The sequence below is a fragment of the Mercenaria mercenaria genome, chromosome 1 (assembly GCF_021730395.1).
Source record: "Mercenaria mercenaria strain notata chromosome 1, MADL_Memer_1, whole genome shotgun sequence".
NCBI lineage: Eukaryota > Metazoa > Mollusca > Bivalvia > Venerida > Veneridae > Mercenaria > Mercenaria mercenaria.
In genome coordinates, this window is record NC_069361.1 from 17,330,010 (window position 1) to 17,346,432 (window position 16,423).

Consider the following 16,423-nt stretch of genomic DNA (forward strand, 5'->3'; position numbering starts at 1 on the left):
GACAAGTTTATTACAGAAATTTATCAGGGTAAGGGTTAATGCTCTGTAAGGAAAGTTCTGTAGAATCAACATAAGAAATCATGTCACATATCCCTTTATGGGAAGATCAATTTCTGGACATTGTCCATTGGAAAATTTAAAATTTCATTTTTTCTTTTTTTTTTTCAGAAGAAGGGCTTTTATATATCTAGACAAAAATCATTAACATGTCTGTTGCACATCCTTTTGTCTACAGTTTTTGTATCCTGATCATCAGATAAAACATGGACAAGCTAATTAAAACCTGTCTTTGAAAGAGATGTGTGACCTTGCCTGCCCCTTTGTCTGGCCCTAGGGGTTTGGGAGGCAGAAATATGAAGGACTTGTGCAACAAGACATGTTTACAACATAGAAATTGTCAATTATATATTTTATCTACTGTTATCATCTACCATCAGCTTTGAAAGTTTTTATTGCAATTTAAAGTATTTTATTACTGGACAGATATATAAAGAAAATTAATTTTTAAACTATTTGAGTCATTCATTGAAGTTACAATTCATTGGAGAAAGTTTTTTCCTTCTGATTTTATAAATGTTTGGATAAATGAATTAACTGTATTTATGTAAGTATAATCTTTGAAGAAAATTTGTTAAACATTTCAGTTCTGTAAATTGTTGTTCTTTTTGGTTTTGAAGAAAGAAAAAAATTCTGTTAGAAGCAGAATTTAATAAGACTTCAGTCAATAGACCAGCTAAAGCTAAAAAAATCTATGTTTAATGTAGAAAATAATAGTTAGGTTTATAACCACAGTGGGTATTAAAGGGAGATTATTTATTATGCTTGGTGCTAGTAATTAAAGGGAGGTAACTGATCTTTCATTATTCCAGTTCCATGTAGTTTTCGAACCCAGATCCATGTCATTTTGAATCAATAGATTTCAAAACTTTTTTTACAAAAATTTCAATTGAAAATGAGCTGGAGTTTGTATTGAAAATGTTTGTTGCCTTTAATTGGAGCAGTTTTGTATCAGATTGTAAACTGTTAGATATTCATATCAGGAGCAGACGAATTGTTATCGTATACTGCTTGTAATTCCCCTGAAATAGTGCCTGTCATTTTAGTCAAAAACGGGTTATTAATGGAATTTCATATTAGCAAGGCAAAATATTCTGAACGATTCCCAGTGGATGTTCATACATATTAGAAGGCAGGAAAACTCAGTCAGCTAGAAGATACAGAGATAAATCATACACTCAACTTTCAAAATACTCCAAAAATCTATTTTCTTTTGTAAAACTTGTAATAGCATTTTGTAAGGTTCTTAACTTGAGAAGAATATTGAAATTGTGGAGAAATTTTGACTATTTGGAATATTGTATGAAATTCAGTGTTTTAGTTCGGCATTTACAACACAATTTCAGTTCCTGAATTTTGATACTGAGTCTTTAGAAAGATCAACCATTGAAATTAAATTCAAGTTTCCCATTAGCAAATGTCTGATAAATTGTTTACACGATGGTTATTAAGTATAATCTAAAAATTTGTAAATTCATTGCAGTGTTTTTGCTCCGAAGAGAAATTTTGAAGCAAATTTGTCAGTCGTCGTAGCAAATCATGCTTGGCATACTTTGTATCAGACGACGATTTTATATTGGCAGTCATGATTGGTCCAAGTGTTTCAAAGGCTGTTAATTCGCCTGCAGCAGTTAGCTCAAAGGTCAAGTACAGTGAGTTAAGGAAATAGGCATTATGGGATTTTCAACTTTTACATACAATGATAGGATTCTCAAGAAAGTTGGATGATATGTGACTCTCAGTAGTGAGTCCATTTGCATGCGAATATGTAAATTCTATGAAATTCAGATTGACTTTAAATGTGCCATTGAATTGTGCATATGCGGTTCGATGATGGAACTTTAATATAATTGTGAATTACTCACAAATGGATTCGAATGTCCAAGAAGAAAAGTTAAAATGTAAATTGCAGTCACACTAGAAAAGATATTGAAATGTGACTGTGATTCTGAATACTGTATCGTCGATTTGCATGTTCAATTCATGAATTTACCACAATAAGAAAGTGAATTTCGTAGTAAGTTAGCCACTTCAAATCATTTTTGCATAGTGAGGATGGATTCATGTATTTTTTATCAGCGGATTTAATTAGCATGGATGTACTATCATTTGCTTGAGGAATCTGTTATGTAAATTAAATCTAAAGATCTGATTGTAATACCATAGAGATTTTAGTCTGTAGCAAGAGAGTTCTTTTTTGTATTAATTGATGCTGTATTTAATAATCGGAAATCAGATAGATTACCAATGGCATAGAAAATCAAGTGATGAAATTTATGATTTTTAATAAAATGATTTCTTCTAAGCTTGTAATGTAAATTCAATAAATAGAGTTCTGATGAATAACATTGCATGAATCATGATTATAAATGATTCTTTACATTTTTTCATAAAATATACAATATCAGTCAGTTTTCGATGTAATAAGGCACCAGCACAAAATCTAGAAGAAGAGTTTCAAAAAATATTTAAGTTATCGACTATGCAGCAATCTGTGTTGAAGGTACCAGTTGAGTTGGATTGTATAGAAAGTCATGATTATAAACTGAAAAAGATAAATAGATTCTGTACAAGAACAAATCTATTCTCTTAACTTTAGGTTGTTTCTTTTGTAGCCAATCTATGTATGAAAGTAAACACTGATGTTCAGTGTGGATTGAGTTGTTGTCTGATCAGTAATAGAGTATTTTTCTCAAAACTAAACAGTGTATATCTATCTTTAATTTTCCATCTTGAATGGGGTATAGATTTGCCCTGTCTTTGGTCAAGTATATCCCAAAAATCTTGTATGTGAAACTGGTGTTTAATTTTCCGGCATAATTGCTTTCATAGATGTTCTCCAATAAACATTATAGATGTTCTTAAAGGCAGGAAGGGGCTGAATTTCAACAATTAACATTTGGTTTAAGCATTTTTTACAGAAAAAAGCTAATAGAATTGTATATGTCCAGATTTGTTACTAGTAATGGAAGCTTTAGTACATTTCAGTGTGAACACATTTCAGCCATGTTTGTGACCATGATTATAAACTTTGTAAAGATTCATATGCCATTGTAAATGATCTGATATTGAAGAGAATTATTTTAGATATTATTGAAGACTAAATGCGTTCATGTCAATTGTAACTCAACAGAGTGAAAGAGAGGCACGATGAATACATAACATGAATGTATGATAAGAGAATAGTACACATATTTTTTAGTTGTAGAACTTTCTCTAGTGTAACATATTATTGAAACAACCACTGTAAAAATACGTTAACAGCCCTATTATACGAACATTAAAGAGTGCTATAAACAGAACCAAATGTCATGCCTTTGTGGAAATCATACAAAAGAAATGTAAAAGCATCACAATCGAATATTTTGTGGTCAGACACAAAAAATGGAGCTTTTACAAGTGGTTATATTTATTATTTTTTTCCTGAGTCATGGTTCACAAAAGAATACATATTCCGACATTATGCTCAGTCTCTTTAATCGGCAATGTTTGATCTCGGTCATAATTGTAATACCATTTTTGCTATCAAACTAAATCAATGCTTTCTTTCCAACAGGTTATTAACATCGGTTATTACAATGTTTATTAAGTCGGAGAATTACAAGATAATTTCATATTCCCCGTAAACTTCGGAATATCTTCCAGATGTGAAATATACGCCCAGTCTCCGCAGCGTTTGATTTTTTGGATACTTCCATATAATTGTTAAATATCGTCAAATGAATAGTAAATTGGGTTGTGATGTTTTTTGGGTAATAGTTTGGCCTGCGGGAAGTTAAGGTGATTGAAATGAACTTGTGTAACATCTATTTATATTAACATGTCATTTAACGCTAAAGATGATAGGTAAAGCCTGCCAGGCTTATTTGAGTCATGTAAATATAATTATGTGGAGGCTTTATCCTATGCATGTAACATGAATGCCAGATTTTGGGATTAGTTTCACTTACTGTCAATATTACATTCACTGTGATCCAGGTAATTTTATGTCAGCCGTATATCAAGATAAATGCTGACACGGGATTAGAGTCAGCAAGTTGCAAAAAAAAGAAAAAAATGTACCTGGAAAAAAATGGAACTTGCCTTTTAAGTGCCATGTACCTTTACTTTTCCAATAAAAATATTCCTGCACTGAGAAGTATTTTCAAATTTCAGGTGAACTTGGCTTACTCATTTTTACGCACAAATATTTTACTAATAACAAGTGAATGAGTACCCAATGCGGGCCTCTGTATGATACATATGTTAACCAATCATTTTACTTTTATGATCAACACAAATAACTGAGGAATAATTATTACGCCGTATGAATATATCATACCGTATTTTACCTAAGTCTTGGGACAGCATAAAATAATTATTTTTTTCACTGTCCCAAGACTTATTTCTGGAAAAATAATTATTTTGAAAAGTGTCCCAAAAATATGGACACAATAATCGTCATCGGGTAACATCCCCCACCCACCCATGTTGAAAGCGGGAAAAAAAAACGATTATCGGAAATTATTCTGTTGATAAACAAAGTAATTGGCCTTGTTTTCATCATCAATTAACACCCCCTCAAATAGCTAAAAGAAGTGTGTCGGTATCATGACATTAGAAGTGGAGATCAAAGCGGTATGAATTCCCCGAGATTTTCATGGCATTACGTCATGTTTTCGCGCCATGTTGCACATCACTGTTTGATCGTACCGCCTCGGTTCTTAAGTGCTGAGAAGTAGATCTAGTGTTGTAACAATCAATAAAAAAAAGCTTCTTTTTAATTTGTTAAAGCGAATGTGCAATATCCCGTATAAACTGACAGGTAAACGTGTCAAACGGATATCTTACCTCTGTGACCTATTTGCCCTCAAGGAAATTACAAGATGGTTTGAGAAGAATATCTTACTATAAAGTGTCGTGTCAAAAAATACATGTACATGTACAAAGATTCATTCAAAACTTATTAAAAATACGCAACAACATCATTATTGTTTTTGTTTTTAACCGCATTTTCTATTCACGTTCACGAGTAACAGAAATCTGTTTGCCAAAAATCGTTTTACTTCATATTTTTAAATTGCTGCCGCCTTTTCATTATTTAAGATTTTTCTATTCTGTTTTTTGTAATTTCTGGTCAAAAGTCTGAATGTTATGCCCATAATTTGTATCATTTATTTACTTTTAGAAAGAAATAAGTATTTAGGATCGCGCTGTTTGAAATTTTGCAAGTAATTTTATGAAAATTCGACCGTTTTTATAGAATTTTGCCAACATTTCTGTCGATACCTTTTTAAAATCGTTATAGAATTCAAACTATATTACTTCTCAATCAGTGTTGAAAATCTGAAGCGATAAAATCAAAAAATGAATGCGTGACGCGCGTTTTTTGTATACGTGTCGATGAACAAAAGTAACGGCGTTGTAAGTTAGACATTACGATAGGTCGCACGTGCTCGTAGAATGGAAAATTACCGGCATGGCGTTTTGGTATCTGTACGATTCGCGGGTAAAATCCAGTCAGTGGTAGATAAAAATAAACAAATAACGGAAAATGGACTTCCTGACTGCAGCAAAAAAAAAAAAAAAATACAACACTTAACTGGTATGGTAAAAAAACACGACACGAAAATGTTAAAAAAAAATAGTCTTTGGTTCTTATAATTATTTGATATTTTGATCGATACAACACCATACAATGTATAATAACGGTATTTGGGTTACATCTTGAATCAGTACAAACCTTAGTCCCAACACTTAGGGACGAAAAATACGCTGAGAAAATACATGTCCAAAGACTTAGGGTCAAGAAAAATAATTATTTTTCCACATTTTAGGGGTGTCCCAAGATTTAGGGTGTCCCAAGACTTAGGTGAAATACGGTAATACCTCACCACGGATTTTCAATACTGTACGTGAAAGATTAATGCAGGTTTTTATATGGGGTAGTAATTCTGGCGAGAGATCAGTAAAAAAGTATCGTAAAATTTAATTGCAATTGCTCGGGCTCCACCTGACATAGTTAGCTCCATTTCTTTTTGGCACTGAGAATAGATAGGATCTAGTGATGGTTATTTAAATTTTTTCGTGAGTTGTCGTTCCAACAAGTTTGTTATTGTTTTTTTTCTAGAACTAGTCTTGAAGTAATACCTTGAGGAAATTATATTACTGAAAATATTCTTTAAAAATTGAATTTGGACATTTTAGCTCTATATAAAGAATATATTAAACTGGAAATACAGTTATTGAATGAAAGGTGCAATTTTGAAGATGTGAAAACTGTTTTTTTTTGTTTTTTTTCTAATTCAAGGTGTCTGGATGTCATCGTAAATTGTAAATATTTTATTTGAATTTCAGGTAGTTTTGTTTAAACAAATTTTATGCTAACAATCGACTTTGATTGTTTTGTAAAATATAGAGAATAGTTAAAAATATGATTTTATAGTTTGTTTATTTTTTGTTTGCAGGGACAGTAAGGTAGCTCAGTTACTACGAGACTCACTCGGGAATATCACGTGCCGCACGTGCATGATAGCACATGTATCACAGGAGATACCTCATTACAATGAATCGTTACAGGTGATTCAACTTGCCGCACGAATACACAGAATGAGACGGAGGAAAGTCAGAGGGGTAAGAATCCACATATATTTCTTTAAATTTCAATTTCAGTCATATTTAAGAAAATATCCTTTTCTTTAGCTAATTACATAAAAACTTTTCCATCACTCATTTGACAAACTGACCATAATTTTAAGTAGAGGAAGTGTGTTTTGTTTCTGAAGCCACACTTTTCTTTAAGATATACGCTGGAAATTTAGGTGTTAGATCAATGTAGAGACAGTAATACTGGCATATGGTTTCTCTGTTGGACTTTTGTATAATTGGATTGACTTACAAGATCGTCAGATGGTGCTTTACAGAATAACTTTTGAAATATGTTGATTAAGAAGTGATATAATTATCCAAAACTGATTTTACATTGAATAAAGTCATTATTTGGAGTCTAGAATGCTGATGCAAAAGGAATTGTATCATGAGGGAGCAGTCTGTGTGATTTAATAATACGCATCTGAACAACAAACAATGATTTTATTTAAGAGCAAATCACTATTCAAGAAAAATGATATTGATTTCAACTCGTTCTTAAGGATAATTATCAACATCTTTGAAGATAATCACCAGTTATTTGTCTATTTTGTGTGTTCTTCTTTTGGAGCACACTGCTGCGAAGTGTGACACTATGAGGTAACAATTGTGACATAAAAGCGGTGCACGTGTTGCATAATTACATGCAGTTTCAGTCTTCTTTGTTTAATAGGGAAATAAATTGGGTCGTGTTAGAAAATATATTTTCCAGTTTTTGGTTGCTTTTACATGTTTAATGTGTATCAATAATTCATTCAGCCTGCTGTGTTTATACATTGGAGTAAACCCTATTTGATAGTTGAGATATCAAGAATTTTGAGTGTGACAGAAAATAGTCTTTATTTTGATGAGATTCAGTACAATAACACTTGCTGCCACTTCGGCTATCAGTTCTTACATAAGAATAGAGTGGCATAGCACTGTTTTCTTGTCAGTAGGCCATAAAACACAAGATGATCACTTATCTTGAAAAATTAAACTACTTCTGAGGAGAAATGTTTGGTACCGCCATCGGTTTATATCATACAAATGAATGTAACAGGTATAAACTTTCAAGAACTGCACCCAGGATGTAGTAAGCACCTAGTCATTATCTACTCAGCTGTACTTAAGTATTGCAAAACGTTGCAAAATCTAGTTACCATTATAGTTCCCTGTTCAGTATTTATAGTTCTCTGTTCAGTATAATAACGCTAGAACAGAAATTGATTTAAAGACTGTATTGGAAGTCAAGTTAAAATGTTAATTTCACTATTTCAGCAATTTTCTGGGACGAGTTCAGATGACAGCTCTACTGATGGAAGCAGTATTCGAAGTCGACCATACCGGGGTTTTCGTATGGGAACCCTCCACGAGGGGTCCTCATTTTCTGACCCGGATTATACATCCAGTAGTGAGTCGTGTAACACTGTTATTTATGTCGGAAATACAACACAGCAGTCACTCAGTGATAGGGAACTGACTGACCATGAAGGTCACCAAAGGTCAGTCCCAAGGACAAATCCTCGTCTGCCTAGAAGAGCTAGTGGGTCAAGATCATCAGGAGACGAGGGTTCAAATTCCGACAGTGGACGAAGTTTATATAAGTCGCGAGAAAGTTTATCAAGATTACATGGTGCAATAACATCTCCTGTTAGAGATGTGAGTGTAACAGGGTCACGGCATGGGACCCCTGTACGGTCCTTATCAAGGGGAACAACTCCAGTGCGGGACATTCAAACAGCCGACATGAACTCTTCAGTGTCTTGTTCACCCCCAAGTGTGCACTTTAATCTACCTCAGAAAGTGAGTTCCCGATCAAAAACTTTAGGTAATAAACAAGATGGGAGCAATCCTCAGTGTTACGCAAGTACAAACATTGTAGATAAAGGGCCAAGGACTGCTGCGAGACCAAAACGGTCGAGTTCCTCACCGGGAAAAAAAGGTGATGAACAGTGGATAGATGGACCAGGGGCGGCTATCTACCCAGAGAAGAAGCAAAATACAGGGGAACAGTGGGTTGATGGACCATCAGCTTTCATTGTGAAACAAGAGCAAAAACATAGCAAGCCAAACACAAAAATGAGTTCAGAAGAAATGTGGGTGGACGGTCCACCAGAAATGTTGGCAGAAAATCAAATGGATGAAAATCAGAATCGTACACCAAAGGTAGTTATGCATACAAGTAGTAAAAAGGCACATGTAAGAACTCTTTCGTCTCCTCCAAGACATCAGTCACCAATGAATTCCCCTGCATTGCCTCAAAAAACTGATGGAGTGACACCAAAGCAGTCATGGCAGATGCCAGACATTAAAGAAAGACCTGAAAGTCAAATAAGTGTTGAAAGTACAATGTCAAATAAAGCACAACCCAGTGATTCCCGCCCCAATAGCATGCTAACGAATGTTGGTGATGCAGAAGATTTGGCTCCTCTAGAAAACATGGAAGTGAAACCTTTCGTGAAAGACTGGGTAGAAAAACATGGAATGCCTGAAAATGACAATAGCTTAGGCAGTATGATTGAAACTGGGGAAAATTTGACTGGAACTTTAGATTCTGTGCCAGGCTCTTATAGACGACCAAAACCACATGATTCTAGGACCAGAAAATTAATGCCATCATCTTCTACACCAAAGCAGTCTCCGCACCATTCTCCGAAGAATTCTCCTTCAATACATAGAAAGGTAAAAGCAAGCAAACCTCATTTCCCAGCTCCACCTAGCACAAGCAGGAGAGTTACTGATTGGCTAAAATCTGTAGAGAATAACAAACCAGAGGAAACAATTTATATGGAAGGAATTGTGGGAAGAAATGTCAAAGAGACTGGGATGACCATTGAACATAACAATGAATTTGAACATCATGCAGCGTCATTAGATGCTTCACGTGAAATTTCGTCGTGCAGTTCAGTGTACCCAGATACAACATTAAATGATTCAAGGACACCAGATTGTACTGATGCTGATCTGTCTATAAGCAAATTAAGTGATTCACCAAATGATTGTAACATTGCTGATATGAGTTTTGACAGTTCTGTAGACACTGCAAATTCTGTCCAAAATCGTGATTCAATTTATGAACTACAGATGGATGAACAGTTAGAAAAAGGGCTTGAAAATAGTTCTAGAAAAGGTGATGATGATGACGATGACTCTTTCAGTAATGCATCTTGTGCCAAACTTTCAGATATGGATACTGCTGATGCTTTTGCAGAGGGTATTGACAATATGGGTGATATGAAAAAGTCAGAAACAATTCAGAGTATAAAAACTTTGGTTGGTGATTCTAGTGTTGATTGCATGAGACAAGAAGACACTGAACATTTTGAAAATGTGTGCAATAAAGAATTAAGGGAAAAAGAACATTTACAATTTGATTATGAACCTATCGCTCATCTACTGTCGCGTAAACCTGATGGAGCTTCTAATCCAAATTTAATGTGTGAAAGTTTTTCAGAAAAGACAAATGTTAGTGCGCTAAGAGAGGAATATTTAATTGTAAATGCAATATCTAGTCAGTCAATGGATCTGACAAAGAGATCTCATCCTGTATCGAGTAAGCAGTACCGAGAATGTGAAGGAGACGGGATGATAGATGATACTACAGACTGTCAGCAGTTCTCTCCTGCTCCTTTACCACTTAAACCATGTTTTAAATGTGGATATTCACAAGAAGTTTCAAAACCAATTGCTAAAATGTGCAAAGACTGTCAAAAAATGGTTGCCTTGTCAATAAAGAATTCGCACACTAGTGTAACGCGTAAAGACAAAGACAAATCAAAATATAATGTTCATCCGTCATCAAGTAGTGGTAGTCCTACATCTAAGGGCTCAAAGTCTAAAGCTCAGTCACCAAGTCATAGTAAATTACCAGTGTTTTCAAAAAACTTGCAAGTGTCCTCAAAAGATTCAAAATCAAGTCGTAAAAAGGAGAAAGAGTCGAAAAAATCAAGTTTACTCACTAGAAAATCTTCTAGGAGTCATGACTCTGATAGTGGAAATGATAGCGGAATAGTCGCAATTGAAAAGACACTCTTGTCACCGTATGCTACTGTGACCAAACCACGTACGGTTAGTCATTCAAGTAGCGGACACGGTAGTGATAACAGCAGTACAATGAGTGCCGACTTGATTTCAAAGCAGAGTAGCAGTCTGTCGGATAAAATTCATGGTGGAACAAGCAGCGGTTACGAGAGCATGCTGCGGGAAAGTGAAGGCTCGGGCTCATCCACCATTAATGAAGACAGTGCTGACGAATCTTCTGGGGACAAGAAAAAAGCAACCAAGAAAAAACGACTACCCAGTAAGTTATCATTATCAATAAAGTTTGTAAAGATTATGTTTTACAGGTGACATTTCCTAAATTTTCCTGTAGTACTTCTGTTTGAAATCAGAACTTATTCCGGCTTACAAGAGACTGTCTCCCACTCTCCGAAGTAAAAGTACACTTTGAAATGTGGATTTGATTACTAAATTTGCAATGATATTGTATTGCTACACTGCAACAGGGATTGATTGAGTTTTTTTAAAATACAGCAAATTTTTTCTCTTGGTTTATGTTGAAATTGTAAAAAGGTGGAAAGTGTTAACAACAGTAAAACAAGGCTCTGTTAATTGAAATTGTGCTTAGATTGATAAATTTACTGATTTTTCTGTTGCCTTCGACAGAGAACAACCATAAGATTTTGATCTCCCTGTTAATTACCTTTTCGTTAATCACTTAAAGAAATTTTGAAATGTCTGGGTGATAGATTTTTTCAATTTTTGAGTTGGTAATTTAGATCGCCAGAAGCAAATTGTACTGAAATTTTATCAGAATTTTATGGACATATAGCTTGACAATAGCTAAGATGGGTATTACCCAATACTTTGAAGAGCTCAGGCTTTACTACCTGCCTTGTTTACATTCAGGTGTACAAAATGAGATATTAAGAATAAGATTAGGTGAAAAATCTGTATTGTATAAAGTTAATGGGTAGCAAATGAAATTCATAATTATGTTGTTGATAGATATGGGGAGAGGAATTGGCTGAAGTCCAGACCCACGCTGTTGATGAGCTATTTAATGTTTTTAAGTTGAAAGGGGATGAGACTTTGTTGTTTTTGATTGGATTTTTACATGGTGATTGTAGGCTCAACATTTAATTAGGCTATATCTAGTGTAATTATTTTGTAGACAGGCAAACTAGTTGTTTGACCTATATACATTAAATGTTTACCTGTCTGTGTGGCTCTTCTTGTTCTTGTGTCTGTGACTTCTGGAGTCTGTGACTTCTTGTGTCTGTGCGACTCTTCGAATTGAGGTTACAAAATATCAAGATGTTGATTCGCTCTGATTCCAGATACATGGCATACCTGTATCTTGTAATCGTGAAGAATAACAAGTGATTAGTTAAAGCCACCAAGTCAAAAATTCTAGAAAGAATTCTGATAAAACTTACTCAAACAATATTCAGTCAAACTTCTTTTTAAGTTGAATGAAAGATGCATGTATAAAGGGATACAATCATTTGTTTCTATTTAGTTGAGATAGGGTTTTTTGTGCCAGCTGTAGTCCTGTAGTTTTCATCAACTTCTTGTATTTCTTAGGTACAAGGCGCAGTAGATCAGCTCCCTCCCGCAACTCTGAGAGCCCGGAGTCATCAAGTCGGAAGTCGAGCCCTTCTAGCAAGAACTCCAGTTTGAGCCCAACATCAAAGGCTTGGCAGGAGAAGCACGGGCGACTGAAGGAAGAGGGACCATTAGAACTCAAGGAGTATGATGCAGAGGATGTAAAACGTATGACCAGACATAGAACTGATGAAGAGGTAGGTCATTTAGGCCAATTTTGATATTTCTTTTGGCCGGAGAGTGAAAAAATACTATTAAATAGAAGTTACCTTTCCCCTCTTCTTGTATGCATGGATTTAAAAGAACTCTTACTGTCTTAGCAGATTTTTTTTTTTATTCACTTAGCATTTTTAAACTTCTTTGAAATCATTAGAAATTCTGGCATAGATTGAGTACTTTTGGCCAAAATGGTTATTTCAAGGGGACACACAGAATTGTGGATTTTTTAAAGAAAATTTGGAATTTTATTTTTCTTTGTCAATTTTATTGGGTGAAAGTGAACACCATGAAAATTAGTCCCCAACAAATGTTTATGGTTTGACAGTATTTTATTGATACACTTCTTGTAAGTGGGCAATATTTGGTGATTACAATTCACATAATAAACTTATGTGTTCTCCTAGCAGAGGTTCGATTAAAAAAGTATGTATAGACTTTGATTTTTTGAAGAAAATTTTTATGTCTGGTATTAGTGAAAATTAATTTGCCACAGGTAATGCATTGAGAAACTTACTCCCTTTCATGTGGGAACAGTAAATATTAATAAGTGTTGCCGAAGTGCAACAAGGAATCTGTTTATTGTTGAAGTAAGTAAATTATGTCAGGCAGAGGTGTGTGCATCAGGTGCATGTTTTGTGCTCGCTCATTATTACTAAATCTGCAGCTGATATGTTGCTATTGTAAAAAGAAAATAATTTCTCTTTAAATTTATGACTGCCAATTCATTAATACAAGCCGTGTACCATCCCGAACAATAAAATTATCATTTTGAAATACACAGTACATAATTATGTAAATAAATAAAAAAGCACATGTCATACACGTGTGAGTTTCAATCTATACACCTACATAATTGTACTAGAGGAGCTGCAGCAACAAAGTTACTTTGAAAACTTACAATACTTTTTCTTTGTCTGCTCTCCTGAAATAGCAATTTTATGTCTAGTTCGAAACTATAATATGTTTATTCCAAATTATTAGCCAATTTTATTGCTTATACTGTAAATATTTTGAAACAAAAGTTATTAGGTGCAGTGTTTGTTTCAGTCAGTTCTTTCAACTTTGTTTAATTATTCTATTTTTGCATTTTCAGACTTTACGAAAGAATCATGACAAAATCAAAGAAATTCTTAATAACGGGAAACAGTCGCAGGAGATTCCGAACACAAAGGACACGTATATTGTAGATCGTAATAACTGGAGCTTTGATTGTAAGTTTCTAATGTGCTTCTCCTGCCGTTCTCGGAAGAAAACGGACGTGTAAACTTTACACATGCTTGGACGTGCAAACTGTAAACTCTAAATAAGCTCACATCAATAACTGCTGATGATGCTTGGTGTTTATTTACGTCAGTGTTCCTCACCACTCTCTTATACTTTGTTGGAGTTGTATTCTACATACAATACTGTTTTGTTAGTTGACACACTTTCTGTTGACAATACCAGTTATTGTGATTTATTTTGAATGATTTTGTTTTATGTTTGGAAGCGTTGATTTTCATCATTCTGCAATATATATGATTATTTACTCAAGAACGACTGCAGATTTGATATATCTCAGGCATGTATATAATGTGTTTCTATACCAGCATGTATCGAAAAGTGTGAAAAGTCTGTGATTATTTACTTCGCAATACTTCAGAAATTCTTTCGGCAGTTAGTTCAATATTTATGTGTGTGTATATATCATTGGTAGAGACTGTGCAAAAAATAATAACGTGTTTAAGATAATTATGTACATAATATTCATGATTTGAATCGAACATTTTGACGAACAGAAATTTTTCAAAGTATTAGTACGATACTTGCTGGTTCTTATCTAATACCTTTGAATAATTGTGCCTCAATAATTATTTTATGTTTTATAAACAGACTTAAAAGTGACTTCTTGCATTGTTTTGTTGTTCAATAGATCATTCTTAGTAATTCAGTAATTGCTGTAGGAGTGGTTGTTACAAAAAAAATGCATGCTACTTTGAAACAAAATATTTCTTAACACTAGGTGGAGTCTTTTTTTTTTTAGAAAAACTTGCAAGAATATTTGTAATTTTGACAGTGTTATATACCTGCGGATATGTGCAATCATTTTGTTTGTGTTTTTGTGATTTTTATTGATTCTCAAACTTATATTTTGTAATCACAGAGTTATTTTGATATATTTTTGTATGTTGTATTTTTTTCTCTCAAATGTATGTACGATATTCCACTTCATTTCGCCTTTATTTCTCCTGCTTAGCAATGGTGCTTTCTCATAAAAAAATTACTGTGTTTAATTTCATACGCTAAATTGTTTTTTACCTTTTCGTCAGACCAAAAATATCTTCATACCTATGCCAAAGATATAAAATGCTATATATTTCCTTTTCATGCAAAATAAAATATCTCATAAATAATAATTTATTAAAGATGTGCAACTCTGAAGTATTATATGAAACTCACGGTGCTTTAAATTAACCATTAGGTAAAGCTATGCATATTGCGAATAACTGCTGATTTACTTGTAACGAAACACTGTAATGAATGATTTGTGTTTTTGTGTAACATAATCATTTTCTTTTTTCAAGCCTCCGAAAACGATGAAAACTCGGGACATTGTTGTTACGTTTCATCATACGGGTACCATCGTGTTTAGCAGAAACATGACATGTACGTGTCTGTTACATGTCTGAATTATGATTAAAAGGACTTGTTCTAATGTGTTGAAACAAAAGATGCATAAACAAATTTTCTGAATCCGTGAAGGGTTTTATTTTGTAAGCAGAATTCTAGGAATTGTTAATATTGTACTTTCATAAATAATTATACATGTAACTTTAACATTAGTTTGTCTGCAAGCTTTTCCAGAAAATTTTGAGAAGGGGCACAACCCAAACATTCATGTACTGAATGCTCTTGATTGTCTCCCTTGTCATAGAATGAATTTTGGTCTCTCCAAAAATATAAATGCTTTTCTTTCTCAGCATACATTAATATTTTTATATGTTTATGAGAAAATGTATCATTTTGTAAATTTTGTTTAAAATGAAACATTTATACATTTTGTACATCTTTTCCTGTGAAATTAGTTCAGATAATTATATGATATTGTATATTGTACATAGTTTATTATGATATATTTAGATTCTCTTCAGTTTACGACTTGGATCTGAAACAGTTGTTTAGTGCTAAAGATTTATGCGATTCTGTGCAAGGACTTTGACCCACATATACTTGACAAGATTTTTCTGAGCTTAAAATTGTTCCGATTTATCTTCTAGTTTGATCAGTCAGATCTACTGATAGAATGGCTATGTTTTAATGCAACTCCCAGGGGTTGAAAACTATTTTGAATCCATTTAGATTTTAAATTTTCCATCAGAATTCTGTAAATAATTCAGTTCCATGAAAACTGTAATTAATCACTTTTAGCAAGGGACATATAGATCTTATCAATACATGTAACATGTGACTGATCATCTGTGGAAGTTGCAGTTTTTTAAAGAAAAAAGTTTGTGTAATTTAAAATACTTACAAGAGGCTTTTTTAGCATTTTTTGTTCAGATCAGTTGAATTCTGTTTATAATTAGATTTTAAGAAAGCTGTCCCTCTGCAGAAATCAAAACATAATTTTGGAATATTCCACTGTACTTGTGACCACATTTAGTAAGAAACGAACAATTTCTTTCAACATTTATATTATTACAGAGTAATTGCAATACTATGGACTTTTTTTTTTGAAACATGGAACTGGTACATTATAATGTTCTCATGTCAGTCCCAAGTTACCTTGGCCTATCTGCCTTGACCTAGCACTGTAAACCAACAATTTTCTATAGAGGCTTGTGTATAGTAAGAGGGATATATTATAGAAAGAGCCTGTATTTATTGTTGTGTGCCATGTAGGCACCATTTTGTATGATTATTATTTGCAATAAATTGTTTATAAAAAACA

At 33.5% G+C, this 16,423-nt stretch overlaps 1 protein-coding gene across 8 annotated transcripts in view; it reads left to right on the forward strand.

The window, feature by feature from the left end:
• LOC123544879 (kinesin-like protein KIF26B) overlaps positions 1-16,423 on the forward strand; it is a 245,457-nt gene extending 229,034 nt beyond the window's left edge. For all 8 annotated transcript variants that reach the window (XM_045330972.2, XM_053540938.1, XM_053540943.1 and 5 more), the window contains 5 exons: positions 6,504-6,669; positions 7,945-10,966; positions 12,253-12,470; positions 13,586-13,703; positions 15,057-16,423. In XM_045330972.2, coding sequence (XP_045186907.2) covers positions 6,504-6,669; positions 7,945-10,966; positions 12,253-12,470; positions 13,586-13,703; positions 15,057-15,124 — 3,592 coding nt within the window. In that variant the 3' untranslated portion in view covers positions 15,125-16,423. The remainder of the gene's footprint in view (positions 1-6,503; positions 6,670-7,944; positions 10,967-12,252; positions 12,471-13,585; positions 13,704-15,056) is intronic.